We start from the raw sequence: 24,245 nt of genomic DNA on the forward strand, positions 1-24,245 counted from the left end.
GGTGACTTGCAAGCAATCCTCACACAAAATGCATGGCCAGGTGATCAAAATTTGGGCACCTGATAACTCAGTGATCCCCAACCTTTTTTACGCCGCGGCCCGGTATCCCCAACCTTTTTTATGGCGTGGCCCGGTACCGACATCAGCTGGGCACCGCCATCTTGTTTTGATGAAAAAGTGCTTCCGGTGAGCTTTCTACCCGGAAAAGCTCACCGGAAGCACTTTTTCATCAAAACAAGATGGCGGCACCCAGCAAGCCAGCGGCCCGGTAGGACTTGTTCCACGGACCGGTACCGGTCCGCGGACCGGTGGTTGGGGACCCCTGTGGTAACTGCCATGTATTTACAACTGCTGCAGCCTTCTGGGGGCACGTAATCATATTTTGCAACCTCCTGACAAGGAAAATGGCAATAGGGAAGCCAGATCCACCTAGCAACCCTGTCAATTAACTTATCAACTGCAGTGATTCACTTAACAACTGTGTCAATGGGAGAAGCCAGGTTTACTGAACAACTGCAGGATTCACTTTGCAATGATGGTGGTTTGTTTTAACAACTCTTACTGTACAAAAAAGCTTGTAAAATCCAGTGTTACACACTTAACCGCGACTTTGCTTAGCCACGGAAATTCTGTGGCTTACGACTGTGATCGTAAGTTGAGGACTACCTGGAACCATTTGAATCATCTCAGTCTTAAATCCAGTCAAACCTGTCTAGAGATGAGTGCAGGATTCCAGTTTGACTGATGAGGAAACTTCAATGAATGTTTTAGAAGATGCCAGGGTCTTTCTGTCTCCTTCCATGACATCTCCATTGGTGCTTTTCACACAGAAGGCAATTAGTTACTACTAATAGAAGTCGTGGTTAAACTCCCCCCTTCCTTTTGCATCAGTTTTGTCCTTTAAAACCTCAGGACATCTATAAATAAATGCATATTCAGATAAACTGAGCATCAAGCAAAGAAGCAACCAGCCATGAAATCACTGATTATAAGCCTAAAAAATGATAGGGACTTTTTTCTGCTTTTTTTTTTTCTTCCCCTCTTCTCAGATAGTGCAAAATGACAAGGCCTTTCAGTTTTCTCTCTTCTTTTTGTTTGTCTGTTTTACGGTGCTATGAAAAATGAATTTTATTTTGGGGATTTCTGTCCTTTGTAGGTATGGTGGAAATATTCGCCGTGTCTCAGGGGATAGTAGGAATACGTGGAGTTTTCAGCAACAAATTTTTAGCCATGTCGAAAAAAGGAAAACTGCATGCAAGTGTAAGTATATCTTTCAAACATGCGTTTCCAATATCTACGTTGAAATGTTTCAGTGGGAAATATACACTGCTACGGCATCGTCTAATCACGATGACGTTCAGTTATGCAAACTCTGGAAATGTTTGTAGGAATAACAAGATATTTTCCTTCGACTTGAAATAGCCATCTCAGGCTTATATAATTTTGACCAGTAGGTTAGATACAGCAACTAACTAGAGATTCAAGAAGTGTTCCAATCGTTTGCAGCCTTAAAACAGGCCCAGATAAAATGCTCCATTTAACAGTTTATTCTGGAAGCTTCCCCAAAATTTCAGAAGTAGGAAGGGAGGGTTGTTACTTCTGTAAAGATATGTGGGGATGAACTCAGGAGACAGGAGGAATTGCTCACTGGTCAATTGACATGTTCTCAGTTCACGGAAGGAGAGCAGGGTGTGTAGAGCGCTTCAGAAAATACCCTCCCTAGTTCACCAGAGAGTCAAAGAAGAGGAGAATAATTAAGGTGCCAGATTAGAAATTGGGAGACTGTGAGTTCTAGTCCTGGTTTAGGCATGAAACCAATGGGGTAAACTTGAGGCAGTCATTCTCTTTTAGCCTTAGGAAGGAGGCAATAGCAACCTACCTCTGAAACTGTGGGGACAGGTCCAGGCAGGAACTGGTCCAGGCAGTTGTCAAGAGCAAAAGAGGAGTGGAGATGGAGAGGAGAGGAAATGGAGGAGAGAGGAGTGGAGAGGAGATGGAGAGGAGAGGAAACGGAGACGAGTGGAGACGAGAGGAGAGGAATGGAGAGGAGAGGAGTGGAGTGGAGAGGAGAGGAGATGGAGAGGAGTGGAAAGGAGAGAAAATGGAGAGGAGAGGAGTGGAGAGGAGAGGAGATAGAGTGGAGAGGAGATAGAGTGGAGAGGAGATGGAGAGGAGAGGAGAGGAGATGGAGAGGAGAGAGAGACGGAGGACAGGAAGGGAGGGAGGAAGGCAGGCAGGAAGGAGAGAAATACTTTCAGTCTTGCAAGATTAATGTAACCTTACACCCTTCAATCTAAATTTATTATAGTCTATTCTTGCAATCAATATTACAATTGTAAAAGACACAGAATTGTAAAATGTCTTCAGGCACTGGTCGTTCCCTTGGCCAAGAAATGGAGATAATAAGCACTGTGCCCTAGAATTGGACACTATAGGACAGGGAGATCTTTACTATTACCTATTTTTGCAATTGGATTTATTGTTGGGTTGCTTGTCCGGACTCCCTCAAAGGGCTAATAGTTTCTGTAGAGCATGAAAGTATAATATTAGCATTAGAATCCAGCCCTCTCCCCGCTGTATGAATCAAAGCATCACAGAGGGACAGTTACCCACCTGTGTTTTAACAGACATGGGGAAGGGAAGGTATTTTGCCTCCTTTGGTAACCAGGATTCACTGGTTGTCTGTTGTCCACCCCAATGCAACGCTGCCTCGTAGAGGAGCATCGGTGTGCCTTCATCGGTTTCTCAGCTTTGTTAACAGCAGTGAATGGTTTTGTACGCGCACAAAAGCCGCTTGCTTCTGAGTCACACAAAGGGACTGTTGTGCTCTGACAAAGAGACGCGGGGTGCTGTTTTGCTTTGTGGCTTAGCTTTGAAGAGGACATTCACTGAAACCTTGAAGGTTTCGGTAATCTCTGCCTTCCCTTAATCTATATATATATAAAAGTGAAATTCCACTCAAGCATCATCACAAAATCTCCAGAACTGCAAAGCCTACAAACTTGAAATTCGTCACGTATGTTCCTCTTGGCTTCTAGGTGCTCACTAAGAAAGGATTTTTTGAAATGACCATCAGAGCATTAATATTTTGTATATTATTATTAACATGCTCTGATGCTAAGGAGTTCTACTCCCCCTCCCCACCTGAAAAGAAATCTGTTCCAAATGCAAAACATAAGCAGAGGAGAAGTTTCAGTTTCAGTTTTAGTTTCACAGCACTAAGCAGCTTTAGTAGAGAACGGTTGAGCTAAGCCATGCCCAGCCTCTTTGCAGTCTCTTTCTTGCTCACACAGCAAATACCCTTTCAGTTTCCAAACAGCCCTCAATTCTATCACACACTGACAGGATGCTAGCCAGATGAATACCGATGGATGCTAGTAGGCAGAGGCAGAATTTTTTTCTCCTTATTTTCCTTCCCCCAAAAAACTAACCTGACCACATAGTTTCGTAGCAAAGCATGGGTATTGAGCTAGTAATTGAAAACTGTTTCCACTGTGGAATTGATATTCCTGTTAGAACATCCCTTTGGATTCTGTGCCAGAGTTTGCTTTCTAATTAACATAGAAGGAAGAGCCAGTTTGGTATAGTGGTTAAGACATCAGGCTAGCAACCGGGTGACTGGGAGATCTAGTCTGGCCTTGGGTGCAAAGCCAGCTGAGTGACCTTGGGTCAGTCTGTCAGCTTTAGGAAGGAGCCAAGGAAACTGCAGGATCTTATCCAGGCAATCTCTCAGAATCAGACATGGTGGAATAAAAGGAAAAACCAAAATAAAAATAGGTCCATTAAAATGTGTCCTGAAGGTTTGGGGATATGAAAATCCCAGACTGGGGGACTTAACGGTGCTCTGCCACCATGGAGATCCTTTATCAGAATTATTCTCAGAATAACAGAGTTGGAAGGGACGCTTGAGATCTTCTAGTCCACCCCTCCCCCTGCTCAAGCAGGAGAGTCTATACCATTCTGGACAAATGATTGTCCAATCTTTTCTTAAAAACCTCCAGTGTTAGAGCACCCTTCTGGAGGCAAATTGTTCCATGGATTAGTTATTCTCACCGTCAGGAAATTTCTCCTTCGTTCTGGGTTGGATCTCTCCTTAATGAATTTTCACTTCTTGTTCTTCCTTCAAGTGCTTTGGAGAGCAGGTTGACCAGTGGTGGGATTCAAAAATGTTTACTACCGGTTCTGTGGGCGTGGCTCAGGGGTGTGATTCAACCAGTGTAACAACTGGTCCGGTGAGCGTGTGCTTTGCACGCACGCAGAGGGTTTGCTACTAACCTTCTCCTACAATCCTGCCCTCTCCCTGTGTGTTAGGCAGCCGACATGCAGCAATCCGCTGTGCCACACAAAGCAGCTTGAAAACCAGGAAATAATGGTCAGAATAGAGCCCGGATGGGGACCAGCAGCTGATCGTCAGAGCAAACCAGTTTGCTCACAGATGATCCTCAGAGCTACCAGTTCGGCCAAACCGAGGCGAACCGGGGAGAACCGGTAGAATACCACCACTGAGGTTGACCCCTTCTTCTTTGTGGCTGCCCCTTAGATATTGGAACAGAGCTATCATCTCACCTTTGGTCCTTCTTTTCATCAAACTAGACATACCCAATTCCTGCAACTTTTCTTTTGGATCAGTTTGTCCCAAATACTTCCTGAAGAGATTGTTTGTCAGGCAAGAGCTTATTGGTCTTTGCAAAAGTCCCCCCTTGGCTCAACTAGCATCCATATCTTTCTTTAGCTTGGAGAGCTTTCCTCAATTCATTTATGACAAAGGAATCATTGCCAGATAAGCAAGCTATGACCTCAATAGCTTTGCTTTTCAGGAGCCGTAGTGGCGCAGTGGTTAGAATGCAGTATTGCAGGCTAACTCTGTCCACAGCCTGGAGTTCAATCCTGACCGGCTGAAGGCTGACTCAGCCTTCCCTCCTTCCGAGGTGGGTAAAATGAGGACCCTGATTGTTGGGGGCAAGAGGCTGACTCTGTAAACCACTTAGAGAGGGCTGTAAAGCACTGTGAAATGACATGTATGTCTAAGGGCTATTGCTAGGAGCTGTGGTGGTTCAGTCGTTAGAATGCAGCATTGCAGGCTAATTCACTCACAGCCAGGACTTCGATTCTGACCAGCTCCAGGTTGACTCAGCCTTCCATCCTTCCGAGGTCAGTAAAATGAGGACTCAGATGGTTGGGGGGGCAATAGGCTGACTCTGTAAACCAGGAGTCTTCAAACTTGACAGCTTTAAGACTTGTGGACTTCAACTCCCAGAACTCCTCCTCTGGTCATGTTAGCTCAGGAATTCTGGGAGTTGAAGTCCACAAGTCTTAAACTTGCCAAATTTGAAGACCCTTGCTTAAGAGAGTGCCGTAAAACACGATGGAGTTGTATATAAGCCTAAGTGCTTTCCAAGTGTATTAAGTGCTTTTCAAGTGTCTTGCCTTCTCCCGTGTATCTGGATGGATGCATTTTGGCACAACTTGGGGTGAAGGCACCAGGCACCCCCAAAAGAGTGTCCTTTTTTTTGGCTCTTGAAGAGATTGGAGCAGTTCTTCTTAGTTGAAGAACTTCTCTCATAGAACTCGCCACTGGGTACTTTGTACCCAAACTTCACCCTCTTTTTTTGCTAAATGACTCAGCATTTTTTTTATTTTTAAATCCTACTACCTTTGCAGGTAAAGCTTGGTATAAGATGGAACTATCTGTACAGAATCTGCCTTTAATGACAGGAATGAGTTATTATGAGCTGCGGTGGCACAGTGGTTACAAAGCAGCACTGCAGCTAACTCTGCTGACTGCCGGCTGCCAGCAGTTTGGCAGTTCGATCCTGACTGGCTTCAAGGTTGACTCAGTTTTCCATCTTTCCGAAGTCGGTAAAATGAGGACTCCGATTGTTGGTGGGGGACAATAGGCTGATTCTGTAAACTGCTTAGGGAGGGCTGGAAAGCATTGTAAAGTGGTACATAAGTCTAAGTGCTATGGCTATTTATAAGCTTGTGATAATTCTTTACAAGCCGGTATACGAATGCCTCAAAATGCAGAAAGCTTGGGTTCTCCTCCCAGATAACTTTACGTTACTTTAATATTTCCTGTTAAAGCCGTGTCTTGCGATTTAAGGACAATTAAAATTAAATTAACCCCCTCCTTGTTTTCGAGCCAGACGCGCTGTTACAGATGGATCCAAGCGAAGGGAGGTCATTCTGGGAAGGATTGTGACCTGCGAGCCTTCCTTCAAATCAGTGTAAAGAAATTAGCTGAAACCGGAGCCAAACGTCTAAAGATTACTGGGCTAAATAACGCTGATCATGTAAAAACAGCATCTGCTGTTCTTTCTTGCTTTGGCAAGACGGACGGGCTAATGAGTTTGAAGAGCACCTCATCGGGAGCTGTGCTTGTCACTCATAGGAAGTCTTTGTTATCAAGGATTAGAAGATTGCTAGCCAAACGCAAAATAACATTCGGTTCTTTTTGGAAGGAGGATGGAAATTCTATAGGCGCCTTTCCATAGCTGCATTTCAGACATCCACCAAAGGGGTGGTTTAATTAAATTATAAAGCAGTTTGTCGGAAGGAAGCTGGATTCGGAAGCAAGAAGGATTCTGCCAATTCTTAGCTCCTGACACAGATGGCTTCAGTTCTCTCTCTCTCTCTCTTCCTCATCCTTCCTCCCTCCCTCCCTCTCTCTCTCTCTTCTTCCCTCCCTCTCTTTCTTTCTCTCTCTACACACACACACACACACACACACACACACACAGAGGGAGGGCAAGAGAGAGAGAGAGAGAAACCTGATGAAATGTGACAGGAGAAAAGTCCCATTGTTTTCTGTTCTATATTAGCATACTCCAAATCCTGAATCCTGATTGGTCCACACGGACCGCAACCTGATTGGACAACTGAACGGCCGTGATTGGCGCGCTAAGAATCAACCGCGATTGGCCGAGCCGATCGCGGGAGATTCAAAGCCCTGTCATTGGCCGCTGAGCCGCGAGCAGTTCCTATATGAAGGGCTGCCATGGATCGCAGGTCTTGTACAGAACTGTATACTGAATAAAGAGCTGAATGTTCACTTTTGGTCTCGCGTCTCTGTGGGGACCGATCTACCCGATCTAACACTTTCAATTGGTTTTTTAAACTTCTTCATAAACATGCACATGATACAGTGGTAGGATTCAATTTTTTTTTTACTACTGGTTCTGTGGGCGTGGCTTGGTGGGCGTGGTTTGGCTTGGTGGGCATGGCAGGGGAAGGATACTGCAAAGTCTCCATTCCCTCCCCACCCCACTAACCTGCTTTCCAGCTCCGTTCTCCTGTGCAGGGCAACCAAAGAACACCCAGCCAATCAGCTGGGACTCGGGAGGCAGAAAAGAGATGGGGTTGGTGGGGCCAATCAGAGGTGGGATTTGCCGGTTCTCCAAACTATGCAAAATTTCTGCTACTGGTTCTCCAGAACTGGGCCAGAACCTGCTGAATACCATCTCTGACATGGTAAGGCCTAACCAGGCTCGGCTGATCTCAGCAAACTAAGCAGGATTGCAACCGAGTTGGGTGGCAGATCACCATAAAAACGCAGAGCTACAGGCTGGGCTGAAAAGTTGAATATCCATCCTTGGAAAAAGGAAGCCCCTCCTGTATTGTTTTTTTAAAAAAACAAATTTAAAAAGCCACACAGATGTGTTTGTAAGGTCTCCAGGAGCCAGATCTGAGGGAATCTTCATTTTTTTAAAAAAAGGAGCAGGAAGGATTCTCAACCTTGGGCTCTTGAAGATGTGTGGACTTCAACTCCCAGAATTCCTGAGCCAGCTATCTTTCCAGATCCCACATCCTCAGGCAACCAAGGTTGAAAAACACTGAGGTACAGGTAAAAGATAAAGGTTTCCCTGTCAGTTGTGTCTGATTCTGCGGTGCTCATCTCCGTTACTTGGCGACGGGAGCCAACGTTGTTTGAAGACACTTTCCGTGGTCATGTGGCCAGCATAGCTATATGCCAAACGTGCATGGAATGCTGTTACCTTCCCCCAGAAGTGGTACCTATTAATCTACTCACATCTGCATGCTTTCGAACTGCTAGGTGGGCAGGAGCTGGAGTGAGGATGGGAGCTCACCCTGTCTCATGGAGCTCGGGTCTCAAACCCGGGCTGTCAGCTTTATAGCTTTAATCACTGAGCCATCACACACCCTTATGTCAAGCTCCATGCGACAGGGTCTCGAACCCTATCGAATAAATATAGGATTATATATATCCTATATACCCTTATACCCTTACATGGGATGTGTAGGATTGGGCTATAAATCCTCTTGCTGTTCAAATACATTTTCAAGGCCCTAATGCAGTGATGGCGAACCTTTTTGTTATGGTGTGCCGAAAGCGTGCGCATGCATGATAGTGCACGCCGGCACCCACAATGCAGTGTACCCTGCCCCCCTGCGCTTACGCGCCATACCCTCTCCCTGTCCCCTTGCCTGTGCTGCACATGTGCATGCCTCCCAGCTGATTTTCGGCCTGTTTGAGACCATTTTTGGCCTCCCAGAGGCTCAAGGGAAGCCTCTGCAGCCTCGAGAGGCCAAAAAATGGGCCTTCCGGAAATAGCGGAAGTGCCCATTTTCAGCCTCCGGAGGCCTTCTGGAGCCCAAAGGAGGCCATTTTTGGCCTCCTGGGGGCTTGAGGAAAGCCTCGGGAGCCTCGGGAGGATGAAAATGGGCTCGTTTCGGCACTTCTGGTATTTCCGGAAGGCCCCTTTTTTTGGCCTTCCGAGGCTGCAGAGGCTTCCCTTGAGTCTCTGGGAGGCCAAAAATGGCCTCAAATGGGCCGAAAATCAGTTGGGAGGCGCACACATGCGCAGCGCAGGTAGGTTTGGCTGGGGCTCACGTGCCTGCACAAATGGCTCTGTGTGCCACCTGTGGCACGCCTGCCATAGGTTCGCCATCATGTCCCTAATGTATGCCAAAGTTTTAAAATCAGTATTTTTTGCAGCAGCAGCAAGGCACTTTTTACAAAAGGAAAACATATATTTTTTTTTTTTTAAAGGGAGTTGTTAAGAACTAATCGACTGAAAAGAGGGTTTCCTTTTCCTTTAATCCTTGTGATTTCTTCTCTTTTGCTACGGAACCTCTTAGGAAAAAGGAAAGACATTTAAGGCAAAGCAGATAAACCAGACCCAACCGGTACCGTTAACTCCCAGTTCTTTCCCAGACCGAGATCACTCAAGGGATAAGGAATTGTTTCTGGTTTTGTTTTTCAATCCGCAGAAGGTTAAGCAGCACATGACAGATAAACACACACGCGGAACGCAAAAGAATAAACAGGAAAGCAGCTTTCTTGAGGCAGGAAGGGTATAGAGTGACATGTCAGCTGCACCGGTTTAACATGTGACTTGCAAGAATGTACATCTGTCATATAAATTAAGAGGCTGGGAAAAACTGGGCTTACCGTATCTAGTCATTACAAAACCAATTAAAGCTTTGATTGCAGATCCGCCTCTCTTTCTCCTTCTCCCTTTTCTTCCCCCCTTTTTAAAAAAAGAAATCAAACTCTGAATGCAATCATTGATCCAAACCAATTTCCATGATTCGTGTTCCATGAAAGGGGTGACTTTGTATTCCACGTTCCTTGTGCATCCACCTTATCTCATCTATGGGCTTTATGGATGAAGTATTTCTTTGGTGACCTCCCCACCCTCTTTTTGTTTGTTTGTTTTTTTGCTTATAGTGTCCCTCTGGTTCTTTTTCCTACCTGCAGAAAATCAGTTCCGGAAGGAAAGAGGGAAAAGTGGCATAGTTTAAATCAAGAGTCCCCCCAAAAGTTTTGCGGATTGGCTGGGAGGGGGAAAGGGAAGGGTTCCGTGTGTATGGCAGTCAAGCATGCATGCACACGCAGCTCCATTTGCACAAGTGGTGGACGTGTTTGCCCACAGTTCTCGCAAGTGGGGATGTGCGCCTGTGAACATGTGCTCACACACCACTTCTGTGGCCCGGTTCCAAAGGGCTCAAGGTCTGTGGGATTCAAATTTTTTTTACTAGCGGTTATGTGGGCGTGGCTTGGCAGGCGTGATGTGGTGTGGCTTGGTGGGTGTGGTTTGGTGAGCGTGGCAGGGGAAGGATACTGCAAAATCCCCATTCCCTCCCCAGCCCACTAACCTGCTTTCCATCTCCGTTCTCCTGGGCAGAACAACAAAAGAAGACCCAGCCGATCAGCTGGGACTCAGGAGGTGAGACTAGATGGGGGCAGGGCCAGTCAGAGGTGGGATTTGCCAATTCTCCAAACTACTCAAAATTTCCACTTCCAATTCTCCAGAACTGGGCAGAACCAGCTGAATACCACTTCCGGCTGCGATCCAGGGATTGGGGAACCCTGGTTTAGATCCCACCCTTGTACAAAAACACCCCAAGTGGTAGAGATCAGTCAAGAGGAAAGTATATGGTTAAAAAGAAAAGAAAAGGTTTCCCCTATCCATTTGTGTCCAATGCTAGAGATCAGTGTTAGCTGCATTTCTTAGCCCAGAAAGCCAGGATTTTCACAAAATTCTTCTATGGTCATAGGGCTGGCATGACTATACACCAAGGTGCCATGCAGGGATGGTATTCAGCCAGTACTGACTGGTCCTTGTGGACTGATAGGGAAAATTTTGACTGGCCCCGCCCACTTGCCGGCTCCCACCCTCTGCCTCCCAGTCATTTGCCTCCTTGCAGTAAGCAGCCTGTTTCAGTTTCAGCTTCGGCACAGCCAGATTAGCACAAGCAGCTGATTGTTAGTTGGATCAGCCTCCCGACGATCAGCTGTTTCAGGCTGCAGGGATGGCCATAGCCTATTGCTGCCTCCGCACACCCCGTTTTCAGCCTCCATGCACCTGTGGAGGCTACAAACGGGGTATGCGGAGGCTGAAAATGGGGCGCACGGAGGTGGCAATAGGCTATGGTAATCCCTGCAGCCTGAAACAGCTGATCGTCAGGAGGCTAATCCAACCGACAATCAGCTGCTTGTGCTAATCAGGCTGTGCTGAAACCAAAACTGAAACTGAAACAGGCTGTTTACTGTTTGCTACAAGGAGGCAAATTGCTGGGAGGCAGAGGCAGATTTTTTGGGTTTGATCACTGCGCATGTACGCACAAAGCAAGCTCCAAAGCAAGCTCTGCGCTGGTAGGAAAAATTTTTGAAACACACCACTGGTGCCATGTTACCTTCCCACCAATGGGATACCTATTTATCTACTCGCACTTGCATGCTTTTGAATTGCTAAGTTTGGCAGGAGCTGGGCAAGAATGGGAGCTCGCCCCGTCATTTGGTATTTGGCTCTTAAACTGCCAAGCCCCTGGTCAACAAGCCCAGTGTCTTAACTGCTAGGGCAGTATATCCTGCTAAGTATAGTACAATAAATTAGGAAAAATAGGTGGGTCTGGAGTTGAGATATGATAATGGAGGCAAAAGAAGTGTTGATTGGAGAGCATCCAGAAGGAGTCCTGGTGGCATTGTGGTTAGAATGAAGTACTGCAGGCTACTTCTGCTGACTGCCGCCCACCAACAATTCCATCCTGACCGGATCAAGGTTGACTCAGCTTTCCATCCTTATTGAGGTCCGTAAAATGAAGAGCCAGATTGTTAGGGGCAATAGGCTGACTTTGGAAACCACTTAGAGAGTGCTGTAAAAGCACTGTGAAGCGGTATATAAGTCTAAGTGCTATTGCTCTTAGGAATGCATTTTAATTAGGTGTGTATTCAATGCAAAATGAAACAGGTGTGAGATAAATGTAGGTGGAGGAAGATGGTCACAATGGATGACTTCCCCATGGAGAAGTAAAGAAAGAACTTGAAGGACAAAGAGATATTATAAGCAGTATATAAAATTATATGTGCTTCTATATCAAAAACATGAGGTGGTGGAAAATACCGCAAGTGAGTTTGTGTAGAAACACCTGATAAGGAACAAAGTTTTTGAATGGTGCAGGGAGTCTGTACTGCTCCAGGTGTTACTTAACATTTCCCAGAATGCCTTATCTCTAACCATGTGGGTGGGACTTGTAGCTGAGCAACCCCTGACCTTTCCCATTCTTTACCAAGGCAATGCAGCTGGTTGATTTTCTTCAACCTGTTCTTGTTCATGAGACTCCAGTTCCATAAATTCCCAGCATTTTTTTTTTGTGTGTGTGTGTGTGTGTGTGTATGTGTTGTTGTTGTTGTTGTAGAATTTTGGAATTTGGGATGTAAAAAGTTTGAAACATCACGAGAGTGGGACTGGATTATAAAAATATGTAGCAAATTTCTGAATAGAAGCAAACTCTCCCAGCACTTCTAATTCAAGGAGATAGAAACCATCACCACAAACAATATTTCTTTAAATCACCTGGGTAAGATCACAGATCTCTTATATCCAGTCTCATGCATGATGTGTAATCAGTGGATGATTACATGACATAATAAAATTAATTGTCTATGGAGATTCTCAGTCATCCAGGTCATGGTTGTCCCAAAGGTGCTTTTTTTCAAGAGTCCACTGGACTTTCTGGTTTTTCTTTCAATATGTTTCACTTCTCATCCAGAAAGCTTCTTCAACTCTGAGTGGATGGTGGGGAATGGAAAGATTTATACCCCTTGCAGACAGCTGGTCATTTGCATCCTTTTAGTGAGAGTCATTAAGGTCACCTGGAGATTTATCTGTGTCATCAGGGTCACCTAAGTGGTGCAAATGGATGTGGAACCTTCTTGGAACTGTTGAAAGGCTCCACACCCAATTGCACCACTCATGTGACTCTGATGACACAGATACACCTCCAGGTGGCCTCAATAATTTGCTAAAAGAATGCAAATGACCAGCTGTCTGCAAGCCAAGGAGTATAAATCCTTCCATTCCCCACCATCCAGTCAGAGTTGAAGAAGTTTCTTGGATGAGAAGGAAAACGTCTTCAAAGGAAAAAAAAAACAAGAAAAGTCCAGTTGCCTCTTGAAAAAAAAATCACCTTTGGGACAATAAACTTAACCTGGTATTACTGTTGGTAAGGAAGGACCTGGTTTAGATGTTGTTGTCTGGAGCTTATTTAAATTACAAAAGAGCAAAATTTACCAAGGCTTTTTTTTTTTCTAGTGTGCTATTCTTTTCCTTGCCGATGGCAAAGGCAGCTGAGGAAAATTAATGTCCCAGGAGACAAAACAAGTGCTCTTCTGCTTGACACAGAGCTTGGCTGGAAACACAGGTCTCGCCTCAGTAGCTGTAGATAAGTTCACACCACTGCTCTTGCCTCTTTGTGTTGTGGTGCGAATGGCCAGACAAAGATTAGAGGGAAGACATAACTTTCCTAGCAGATGTTGGGTGGATGGGAAGCAGCCTTTATCCATTTTGGAAGGGTGGTTTACCAGAGTAGAATAACACTAGACATTCCAGCGATGTGTTTTTCTGGAGGTTCTGTCTAGAAAAGGTCTCCCAACATTTGGGCGTTGATGTTGATGTGTATTATTTCATACCTGAAATAATAATTAAAAAAAAGATCACATTTTGTCACAGTCCAGACTTATGTTTATATATTTATGATTCCCATATAACGGAGGTGAGTTGTTTTGAGCTTTGGAATAATTTTTTTTTCCATTTTATTCTAGTGTGTTTTGTTTTTGACAATCCCAGAATCTACTCTGATTGCAACGCCGAATTTCAGCATCATGATTGCTGAAAATTGGCAGCATGGGTTTCAGCGTTTTTTGAGGTAGAAAATGATACAGGTAGTTCTCGACTTACAACAATTCATTTAGTGACTGTTCGAAGTTACAGCAAGGCTAAAGAAAGGGGCTTATGACTGTTTCTCACATTTATAACCATTGCAACATCCCCACGGTAATGTGATCAAAATTTAGACACTTGGCAACTCATATTTATGACAGTGGCAGTGCCCTGGGATCACATGATCACCTTTTGCAACCTTCTGATGAGTAAAGTCAATGGGGAAGCCAGATTCACTTAACTACTGGGTTAATAGCTTAATAACTACAGTGATTCATTTAACAATTGTGGCGAGAAAGGTTGCAAAATGGGGCAAAACTCACTTAACAACCATCTCCCTCAGCAACATAAATTTTGGGCTCAATTGTTGTAAGTAGGGGACTACCTGTACTTCTGGTTTCTGTATTTTAATTAACTGTATAGTTTTCATCCTAAATTACATATTAAGATAAGATAACCAGGGGCTGCCCCAAAGAAGAGGGAGTCAAGCTATTCTCCAAAGCACCTGAAGGTAGAACAAGAAACAATGGGTGGAAACTAACCAAAGAGAGAAGCAACCTAGAACTATGGAGAAATTTCTTGACAGTTAGAACAATTAATCAGTGGAACAACTTGCCTCCAGAAGTTGTATATGCTCCATCACTGGAAGTTTTTAAGAAGAGATTGGATAACCGTTTGTCTGAAATGGTACAGGGTTTCCTGCCTAAGCAGGGGGTTGGACTAGAAGACCTCCACGGTCCCTTCCAATTCTGTTGTTCTATATTCTATAAGATAACTTTTATTGTCTTTTTGTTATTGTGGGTATCCTGGCCCATATTAAAAATGAAATTTTGTTGCCTGCTCTTCAAGAGAAAATGTATATCTACCCAAAGACATACATAACAAAGATATACACATGCTACATACATACATACATACATACATACATACATACATACATACACATATACATTTGTATGCATCATGCAAATATACAAATACACACACACACACACACATTATATATATAAGTTCATTTTGAGTACATAGCAGAAATAGGAAAGTGGAAATTTTATAAGGTTCATACTATATGGAATAAAACTGCGACTGAATTGGGATGTTATGCTTTGGACATCACGAATCCTCTTCCCAGAAGGTAACAAGGAAGACTGCTCGTGAAGAGGATGGGAAGCATCCCAGACAATCTTGCGGACCCTGCTCAAGCATCACTTATATGCCATGTCCTGGATAGAAGGAAGTGAAGTACCAATAATCTATTCTGCCATCCTCACCACTCTTTGTACCGTCTTCTTGTCTGAAGCAGTAATGCTTCCAAAACAGACAGTAATTCAATATTAGGTCGTTTTATGCTGCTGGGAGCTGACAGATTGAAGTGACCTAAAATCCTACAGGGATAAAAAAAATAATTCCTCACTGCTTTCTTCCAGGATGTAATGTTGACTTCCTTATTGTAAACCTTCCCAAGTAGACCAGGCAGAAAACATAAGAATCTGAGCTAATTCTACTTCATTATAAGCTACATGAATAGAATCTTGCCACTCTGAAAGTACTAATCTTCTGCCATCTTTTTTTTAACAGCCTGATAAGTTAGAGAAGTTTCTTTTTTGAGTTTCTTTCTATATCCCTTTTTGTGGTTGCAGGTTCCCCCCTGCTGTTATCTGATCATTCCCTAAGAGAGCCTCTCTTCCCATGCCAAGGTCATTCCCACATACCATTACATCTTTCTCCTCTACAATCCTAGGATTTCTTGGTGATCTTCTCTCCCACGCTAACCAGATCCAACCCTGGATAGCTTTATGAAGGTCAGTCAAGGATGGTCAAGTTCTTCTCCTTGCTATGACTTACTGAAATGACACAACATGAAAGAAAAGGCACATCTAATAAGGTGCAGGAGGGACACGGTGGCTAAGATCCTGAGCTTGTCGATCAGCAAGGTCAGCAATTTGGCGGTTCGAATCCCTAACACCACGTAATGGAGTGAGCTCCCGTTACTGGTCCCAGCTTCTGCCGACCTAGCAATTTGAAAGCATGTAAAAAAATGCAAGTAGAAAAATAGGGACCACTTTGGTGGGAAGGAAACAGTGTTCTGTGCGCCTTCGGCGTTTAGTCATGCCAGCCACATGACCACGGAGACATCTTCAGACAGCGCTGGCTCTTCGGCTTTGTAACGGAGATGAGCACCGCCCCCTAGAGCTGGAAACGACTAGCACGTATGTGCAAGGGGAACCTTTACCTTAATAAGGTCCAACATACAGCGAGATTTTAAAAGGAGGCTTAGAAACTATTTCTGCTTTATTGCTGGAGATCCCTTATCTTTAAGAATATGTGCTTCTTGCAAGCCTGCAAAATGGAAGGATCAGAATTCCACCTCCTGTGCCTTTTTCAGCTTCCAAAAAGTTCTTCATTTTATCTTCGGACAATGCACTTCCACTGCCAAGCTGAGTTCGCAACTTTGCAACTCAATCTTTTTCTCCAGTCCCACTGAGACAAAGGTCATCTCAGTCCATTCATTAGCCGATGGAGGAAGCAACGGCTGTACTCTTTGTTTTCAAAAGCTGGCAGCCTTAGGAAGTAGTCAGAGACAAAACTAACACAACCCCGGAGGGTTGAAGCTGTGAGTTAATGCAAGTTTCTGAGAAGACTAGGTGGGCTGTGGTGGAGATCTCTAAGGCTTAGACCAGAGGTGTCAAACTCAAGGCCCATGGGCCAGATGTGGCCCATGAGTGCTTAGATCTGGCCCACTGGGACGCTCTGGACAAAGGAAAGGACTGGCCCGCAGTGCCTCTGCCAGCAAGAAGGGAGTTTGGGGGAGGCATGGCCCCTCCAAGCTCTGTGTTTGCTGGCAGAGGGCTAGCAGAACAAACTAAAAACAAAACAAAAGGAGAAATGTTTCCCCTTTTGCATGTGAGCATGTAAGAAGGGACAGGAAAGGAGAAAATAAAAGAGGAAAGGCAAAAAGAAGGAAAGATGGGAAGAGAGCAAGGAAGAAAGGAAAAAGAAGGAAAGAGGGGAAGGAAGAAGAAAGGAGAATGAAGAGGAAAGGAAGAAGGGAAGGAAGGAAGATTATAATGAGAGTGAAGGAGGGTCTGAGGGAAGTCCTGCCTTAGCACTTGGCCGCCACAGGCGCCCCCAACACAAGTGATGTCGAGTTGGCTACTTCCATACTGGCTACACCTACCTTGGCCAGCCCCTCCCCACCGAGGTCAAACACAACCCTGATGCGGCCCTCATCAAGTTTCATCAAGAAATCGAGTTTGCCACTCTTGGCTTAGACAATCCTGACTCTGTCAAAAAAACAAAACAAAACCCAGAGCCCCTGAGAAAAGAGGAGCAGGAAAAGTTTGCCAGAAAAGCCATCCTTCATGAGAAATTGAGAGGAGAGGAGAATCCGCTTTGTTGACAGTTTCTCTCACCACAATTTCCCCCTCTTCCGTATCGTAGTGAGTAGAGACCTCTGACTTCCCCAGTCACCCTTCCCACTCACCCAAATTGAAGAAGGCCTGTTGATAGACGGGAGACATGTTTCCTTTCCAAAACAAACTTAAGACCTTCGGGAGGCAATCCTGTGACGTCGTCTTCTCAGATTTAGAGGGGATCAGGTCGGCGAGAGGAATTCGTGACCAGGCAAACAGATCATTTTCCAGCTTCTCTCTGTTGTTTTCTGGATCCGTAGCTCCCACCTTCTTGGGAGGGAGGAGGAAATAGCAGAATTGGTCTTCCTCCACCAGCAAACCAGCATGGGGAAGGATCAGGGGTGGGCTTCAAAAATTTTAGCAAAAGGTTCACTGCCCAGTTGCTGGGTGGACGTGGCCATGATGGGCGTGGCCTAGTCAGCCTCCTGCACCATGGTGTGTGTAGGGGGGTGTTTTTGCCTTCCCTGGGCTCCGGAGGCTTTCCTCGAGCCTCCAGGAGGATGAAAACGGCCCTCCCAGGCTCCGGAGGCTCTCTGGAAGCCGGAAACAGGCCCATTTCCGGCCTTCCAAAACTTCCGGGAGGCCCGGTTTTTTGCCCTAACCGAGCCTCTGCGCACATCCTGCACTTACCTGCATCCAAAACAGGCCATGTGGGTAGTCCTAGGAGGGGAGGGGAGAGGAGGGTGGAGCCAGCCAGGAATGGGATTTGGGGGTTCTCCAAACTGCACAGAATCTTAGCTAGGGGCTCTTCCCGAACCCCTGCGAACCTCCAGAAGCCCACCCCTGGGAAGGATACGAAATGAAACATTTGGAAGCGCTTCCTCAAAACCGCTGCTTCCTTTTCTCTCTAGTTAAATGCAGGTGGAGATGAAAGCGAGGTTAATGTGGAAAATTGATCAGTCAAGGGCGTTGATTACCAAAATAAACAGCTTGTATTATTGTTTAGAACAGGGGTGTCACACCCAATTTCATTGAGTGCTGTATCAGGGCTGAGATCAGCCTCGGGGGGGCCGGCCAGGTGTGGCTGACTGGGTGGGTGGGGCCAACCAGGTGGGTGTCACCAGCTTGACACCACTCACAGGGTGTGGCTGACTGGGTGGGCATGGCCAGCTTGACACCACCCCCCAAACTGCTCTCATGCTTACTCCTCACATTGGGTAGACTGGGCTGAAGCGACACTGTCCCAACGTTTCCTCTTTGCAGTGGGTAGATGGGCCGAAGCGATGCAGGTAGACGGGGTCAAAGCAATCTGAGCCTGGCTCCTTGAATTTTTCAGGATGGCCCTGTGGGATGGATCCGACCACATTGGGGGCCAAATCCGGCCCGTGAGCCTTGAGTTTGATACCCCTGGTTTAGAATCTTAACATCTCCTTTCTCTTTATGAGGTCAAGAAAATGAATGGGTACCTGTGACTGAGCATCCAGATGTAGAACTATAATTCCCAAACTATAATTCCCAATCAGATGAGAATTTACTTAAGCAGTATCTGAAGATTCACAGGTTTTTAATCTCTGGTGTAGTCCAAAGTTCACTTGGTGGCCATCATATTCAAATGAAGATTTGGACTGGAGGGGCTATATTCAACCCTCCAGATCATTGGAACCTTGCTTTTCCATTTCTAATTAGTCATGATAAATTTAATTGATCTTATGATGTAATGGCATGTAGGAATCACCTTGGGAGATAGGAAGAAAAGCCACAGACTGGACAACCATGTAAAATAGTTCATAGAGGGAGAGGAAGGAGTATGGGAAGCATTTCAAGGTGGAAAGGAGGAGCGAAATACTAGAACCTTGCAAGATTCTGTTAATATAGACTTACAATGAAGACAGACTTACTACTCCTGGTTTTACTCCTTATTTGAACTACCTCACAAGGCTAACACATAACTGGAACTTACTTACCAATAAATATTTGGATGCAAGCTATAGATTAATTCGTTGAATGTGTTTTCAAATACCTCTTAAAACTTTTTAGATCGATAGTACCTTTAAATTTGGATTTGCAAATAACGTGATCTGATATACTACCATGTTTCCCTGAAAATAGGACCGGGTCTTATATTAATTTTTGCTCCAAAAGCCTCATTAGGGCTTATTTTCAGTCAGGTTTTATTTTGGGGGAAATGTGGTAATAAATGCATCCATCCGGCTGATGATATTAACTGGGGTTATTTTTGGAGTAGGGCTTATATTATGAGCAATTTGAAAAACCATGCTAGGCTTATTTCCCAGTTGGGTCTTATTTTCAGGGAAACACAGTATATATGTGTTATGAACAGTACTAAACCTCTTTACTGCACAGATCTGACCATCTTTAAGGATGGCCCCATGCAAAGCACAATATGGTAGTCAAGCCAAGATGTCATTGATAGGTAGAAGATGGACACCTACCCACAATAAGATACTTGAAAACCAATCATCAAGCATATCCCATGTCTCATAACTTATGGTGTGCCTGCAGAAATAGCATTTTTCATTCTTATCCGTGATTTGATTAATGATGATGTCATCGCACTTAGTTCTTTCATTAACTCAGTACCACAATCCACTTGTCAACACTGCCTCGCACTTTCATCTATATTCCACTTTGCTCTTAGCTTAACAAAGAAAGGGGAGAGGCATGGAAAGGAATGCAAGGGTGGGGGAGAATGGCATCCAAGCATCACCGGTTCCCATGAGACATTGCTCTCCCTGCAAGGATACCCTGAGAAGATGTCCCAGCATGGTTGTCTGGTTCCCATAACAGAACAGAAATGATTGGTGGACATAATGAATTGGGGGTGGCCCATAGGGAAAGAAGGGGATGAAATTCCCGCGTTTTGTGCGGGAAGCCCAGAGCTGGTTGTTTATTAAGTAATGGTTTTTACTCTTGGTAAAATGTCCCAGGAGTTTCTTTTTCTCGATTCACCAACTGGACAGTCGACACCACTGTACTTACGTACACATTAAAATTATTTAAAATTATAAATATGAGTCAGTTGCCAAACAACCGTATTTTGTTCGCATGACCGTGGGATGCTTCAAAAGTCATCAGTGTACAAAATGGACTTAAGTCACTTTTTTTCAGTGCTGTTGTAACTTCAGGCAATCAATAAATGAACAGTTGTGAGACGAGGACTACCTGTAGTATACCTTTATTTGTTAGTTTCATAAAGCCAAAAAGAAGAAAGGAAGATACCAGGTTTGGTTGTTTGAGTTCTGATGCTCTGGAACAGCCACTAAATATTAGATGAAAGAAAGTAGGAGCAATGGTGGGATTCAAATTTTTTTTTTACTACCAGTTCTGTGGGCGTGGCAGGGGAAGGATACTGCAAACTCCCCATTCCCTCCCCACTCCAGGGGGAAGGTTATTGCAAAATCCCTTTCCCTCCCCACCCCACTAACCTGCTTTCCAGCTCCATTCTCCTGTGCAGGACAACGAATGAAGAGCCAGCCAATCAGATGGGACTCGGGAGGCAGAGAATAGAGGTGGGCGGGGCCAGTCAGAGGTGGGATTTGCCGGTTTTCCAAACTACTCAAAATTTCTGCTACCGGTTCTCCAGAACTGATCAGAACCTGCTGAATACCACCTCTGAGTAGGAGGGATCTGTAATGAGATTTAATGCTAATGCAAATTAATCTCCTTTTTGTTGATTCCTGCTTTTTTTTTTTTTCCTTTTTCAGGCCAAATTTACCGATGACTGTAAGTTCAGGGAGCGGTTTGAAGAAAACAGCTACAACACCTACTCCTCAGCAGTTCACAGGACTGTGAAAACGGGAAGGGAGTGGTACGTGGCTTTGAACAAGAGAGGCAAAGCCAAACGTGGGTGCAGCCCACGAGTAAAACCCCAGCATGTCTCCACTCATTTCCTTCCACGGTTCCAACAAACGGAACCCCCCGAACTTTCTTTCACAGTGGCTGTCCCCGAGAAGAAACGACCACCGGTGGCCCTTCCAGCCAAGCCCAAAGTTCCTCAGAAGAAACCGGTCAAGTACAGACTCAAGTTTCGCTTTGGATAGCAATTCCTTGTGAATTCTCAAGTGAAGAGATAATCATCGTTACTCAGGAACTGCCTTTACTAGCAGTGCCATGGGGGCAGAAAGGCAGACCGTGATCTGAGATACCTTCAACTCCATCCATGGAGCTCATTTGAGGCCTAACCTACAAGTCGAACCACTTTGGGGGAGAGGGTTAAAAATGACATGGGGTCCTTCAGCTAGGCTAAGGAGGAAAGCACCAAAGGAATTCATATAAATTCAGAAGGAAGCCTTAATTTTCCATCCCATGTCTCTGCTTGCCTGTCATTGACCACGGATTGTCTTCGGCGGGCTTGAAATGGCTGAACTGCTGTGTGTAAGAAAAAAAGAAACCAACACTTTCCCGAGATGTGAAAGATTACCTCATACGTCAAGTCTAATTCTCTCTCTATTTTTATTACTTCTACCTGGGTTTTTAATTGCTTTATTTCTGTACTTCTTGTGTGTGTGTGTGTGTGTGTGTGTGTGTGTGTTGTAAATTCTGGGGGGAAGAGGTGAAGATGATGGCTCATGTCACATTCTTTGCATGTGTGTGTTTGTCTGTCCCATCACTCTCTCTCTTTTTTTTTCCTGCACTTTTAAGAACACGTTTGAAAATACCTCAAATACGATTATCGGTGGATTTGCTGAACGCATTCACCTGGTGATCTAAATGTTTTCAGAATTCAGAACTGTTGGAATCTGGTGAGAAAGAAAGAAAAATGTAATAAATTGATCAGGATGGAATGGTCTGAGGTGAAATTACAAGGACGATACAGGTAATCCTCGACTTACAACCATTTGTTTAGTGGCTGGCAGCTCCAGCTTCCTTCAGACAAACTGGCACTGGAAAAAAAAAGTGACTTATGACTGTTTTTCACACTTAACAACTGTTGCAGCATCCCCAAATGGTCACCTGATCAAAATTCAGCCGCTTGGCAACTGACTCATATTTATGACAGTTGCCATGTCCCCAGAGTCACGCGATCACCTTTTGCGACCTTCTGATAAAGCAAAGTCAATTGGGAAGCAACAGATCCACTTAACAGCCATGTGACTAACTTAGCAACTGCAGTGATTCACTTAACAACTGTGGCGAGAAAGGTCATAAAATAGGGCAAAATTCATTTAACAAATGTCTCACTTAAATTTTGGGCTCAGTTGTCCTAAGTTGAGGACTACCCTTACCTGCAATTTATACATTGATGCCATCTTCTTTGAGGACACCAGTCCTTAAGGTCATACCATGTTTCTCAATGAGCTGCCATGATCTATTTAGTATGTTAGGGGTGGTTTTATTTGGGAATTCATCCAATTTCAACAGAAAGCAACATTTCAGGCCTATTTGGTGGGCATTTGTGTTGTTTTCCCCAGTCTAAACATCTGATAAACTTTAGGGGAGTTCATCCTTTTAGTATCCACCTACGATGCAACATTTGTCATCCATGGCTGACATTCAAGTAGTTAAAGAGGGCCAGAGTTGATGAGTATTGTACTGGACACTGCTGGGTATTCGAGGGCTGTAGGCTAAACTCAGAAGATAGAAGTACACCTTGTGTCAAAGATTTTTCTAATGCTGCCAAGACAACCCCATGATCACCTCCATGAAATTGTCAGGAGTTGAGCCAAAGGTGCTTTTTCAAAAACCAACTGGACTTTGTTCTTCCTTGAAGATGTTTTGCTCCTCATTCAAGAAGCTTCTTCAGTTCCGACTGAATGATGGAGAACGGAAGGGTTTATATTCCTTGCAGTCCTCTGTGGAAAAAACGTCTTGGATGAATCCAGTTGCCATTTGAAAAAGCACCTTTGGAACAACCATGACCTGGAGGACTTAGAATCTCCGTAAACTAGGGGTCTCCAAACTTGGCAACTTTAAGACTTGTGGACTTCAACTCCCAGAATTCTCCAGCCAGCTGGCCAGAGAATTCTGGGAGTTGAAGTCCACAAGTCTTAAAATTGCCAAGTTTGGGGACCTCTGCCATAGACGGTCAGGAGGTGAGTTTGAGTCAAAAGGAGAGATTATTTTTACAAGGTCTAGTAACTTAATGAAGTTATGCATCCATAATTTCTTCAGTTTGATACCTTCCACAGTGTTTTTTTCAATATATAATTTTACTGAAAGTTAACCCAAAGGTGCTTTTATTTTCAAGAGGCAACTGGACTTTCTGGTTTTTTTCTTTGAATACATTTTGTTTCTCATTCAAGGAGCTTCTTCAGTTCTCAGAGCTGAAGAAGCTCCTTGGATGAGAAGCGAAAAGTCTTCAAAGAAAAACCAGAAAGTCCAGTTGCCTCTTGAAAAAAAGCACCTTTAGGACAACTATGACTTGTATGACTGAGAATCTCCATAGACATTTAACTGAAAGTTACTGTAACTAACCCTCTGCAGTGTTAAAACCATCACTTCCATTAAGCTACATTAACTGGGGGGGCGGGGGCAGGAGGGGAATGGTGAGAATTATAACAGGTAGTTCTCAACTTACCACCATTCATTTAGCAATGGAAGTTACAACGGCATTGAAACATGTAGAATCGCTGCTCACATTTACAACCGTAAGTTGCAGCCTCCTCACAACCACGTGATCGAGATTCGGTTGCTTATTTATTTACGACAATGGCAGTGGCCCGGGGTTATGTGAACACAATCGGTGACCTTCCCAGCCAACTTCCAACAAGCCACACCAGTGGGGGAAGCCAGATTCGCTTAATAACTGCATGATTCCCTTAACTGAAAGGCTACTTCTGCTGACTGCCGGCTGCCTGCAATTTGGCAGTTCAAATCCCACCAGGCTCAAAGTTGACTCAGCCTTCCATCCTTCCATGGTGGGTAAAATGAGGTCCTGGATTGTTGGGGGAAATAGCAGTAGTGGGTTCCTACATGGTCACTACCGGTTGGGTGGGTGATTGCGTGCAAGTGCACGCACCCCAACGCACCAATCAGTGGAGAGGATGAAGAAACGAAAAGGAGCCACCCATCCAGGTGCTTGTCACTTCTTTTATCCTCTCAGCTGATTATTAGAGGAAACGGTTTGGCTGTACCAGTAGGTTTTTTTTTACTACCAGTTCAGCTGAACCGGTCCGAACTGTTAACATATCACTGCTGGGCAATAGGCTGACTCTGTAAAACCGTTTAGAGAGGGTTGTAAAACACT

The 24,245-nt window shown here is 44.7% G+C and overlaps 1 protein-coding gene and 1 long non-coding RNA gene across 2 annotated transcripts in view; one reads left to right on the forward strand and one right to left on the reverse strand.

Moving 5' to 3' along the window:
- FGF5 (fibroblast growth factor 5) overlaps positions 1-23,183 on the forward strand; it is a 36,180-nt gene extending 12,997 nt beyond the window's left edge. The window contains exons 2-3 of the mRNA XM_026676514.2: positions 1,157-1,260; positions 20,764-23,183. Of these exons, the coding sequence (XP_026532299.1) occupies positions 1,157-1,260; positions 20,764-21,099 (440 nt within the window). The 3' untranslated portion in view covers positions 21,100-23,183. The remainder of the gene's footprint in view (positions 1-1,156; positions 1,261-20,763) is intronic.
- The window catches only part of LOC148130654 (uncharacterized), a 34,798-nt gene continuing 23,909 nt past the window's right edge, over positions 13,357-24,245 (reverse strand). The window contains exons 2-3 of the long non-coding RNA XR_015749155.1: positions 21,718-21,798; positions 13,357-13,435 (exon numbers count right to left, since the gene is read on the reverse strand). This is a non-coding gene — a long non-coding RNA (uncharacterized LOC148130654). The remainder of the gene's footprint in view (positions 13,436-21,717; positions 21,799-24,245) is intronic.

This window comes from Notechis scutatus, chromosome 4 (assembly GCF_049901735.1).
Source record: "Notechis scutatus isolate UNSWTSFEM ecotype Mainland chromosome 4, rNotScu1.2, whole genome shotgun sequence".
NCBI lineage: Eukaryota > Metazoa > Chordata > Lepidosauria > Squamata > Elapidae > Notechis > Notechis scutatus.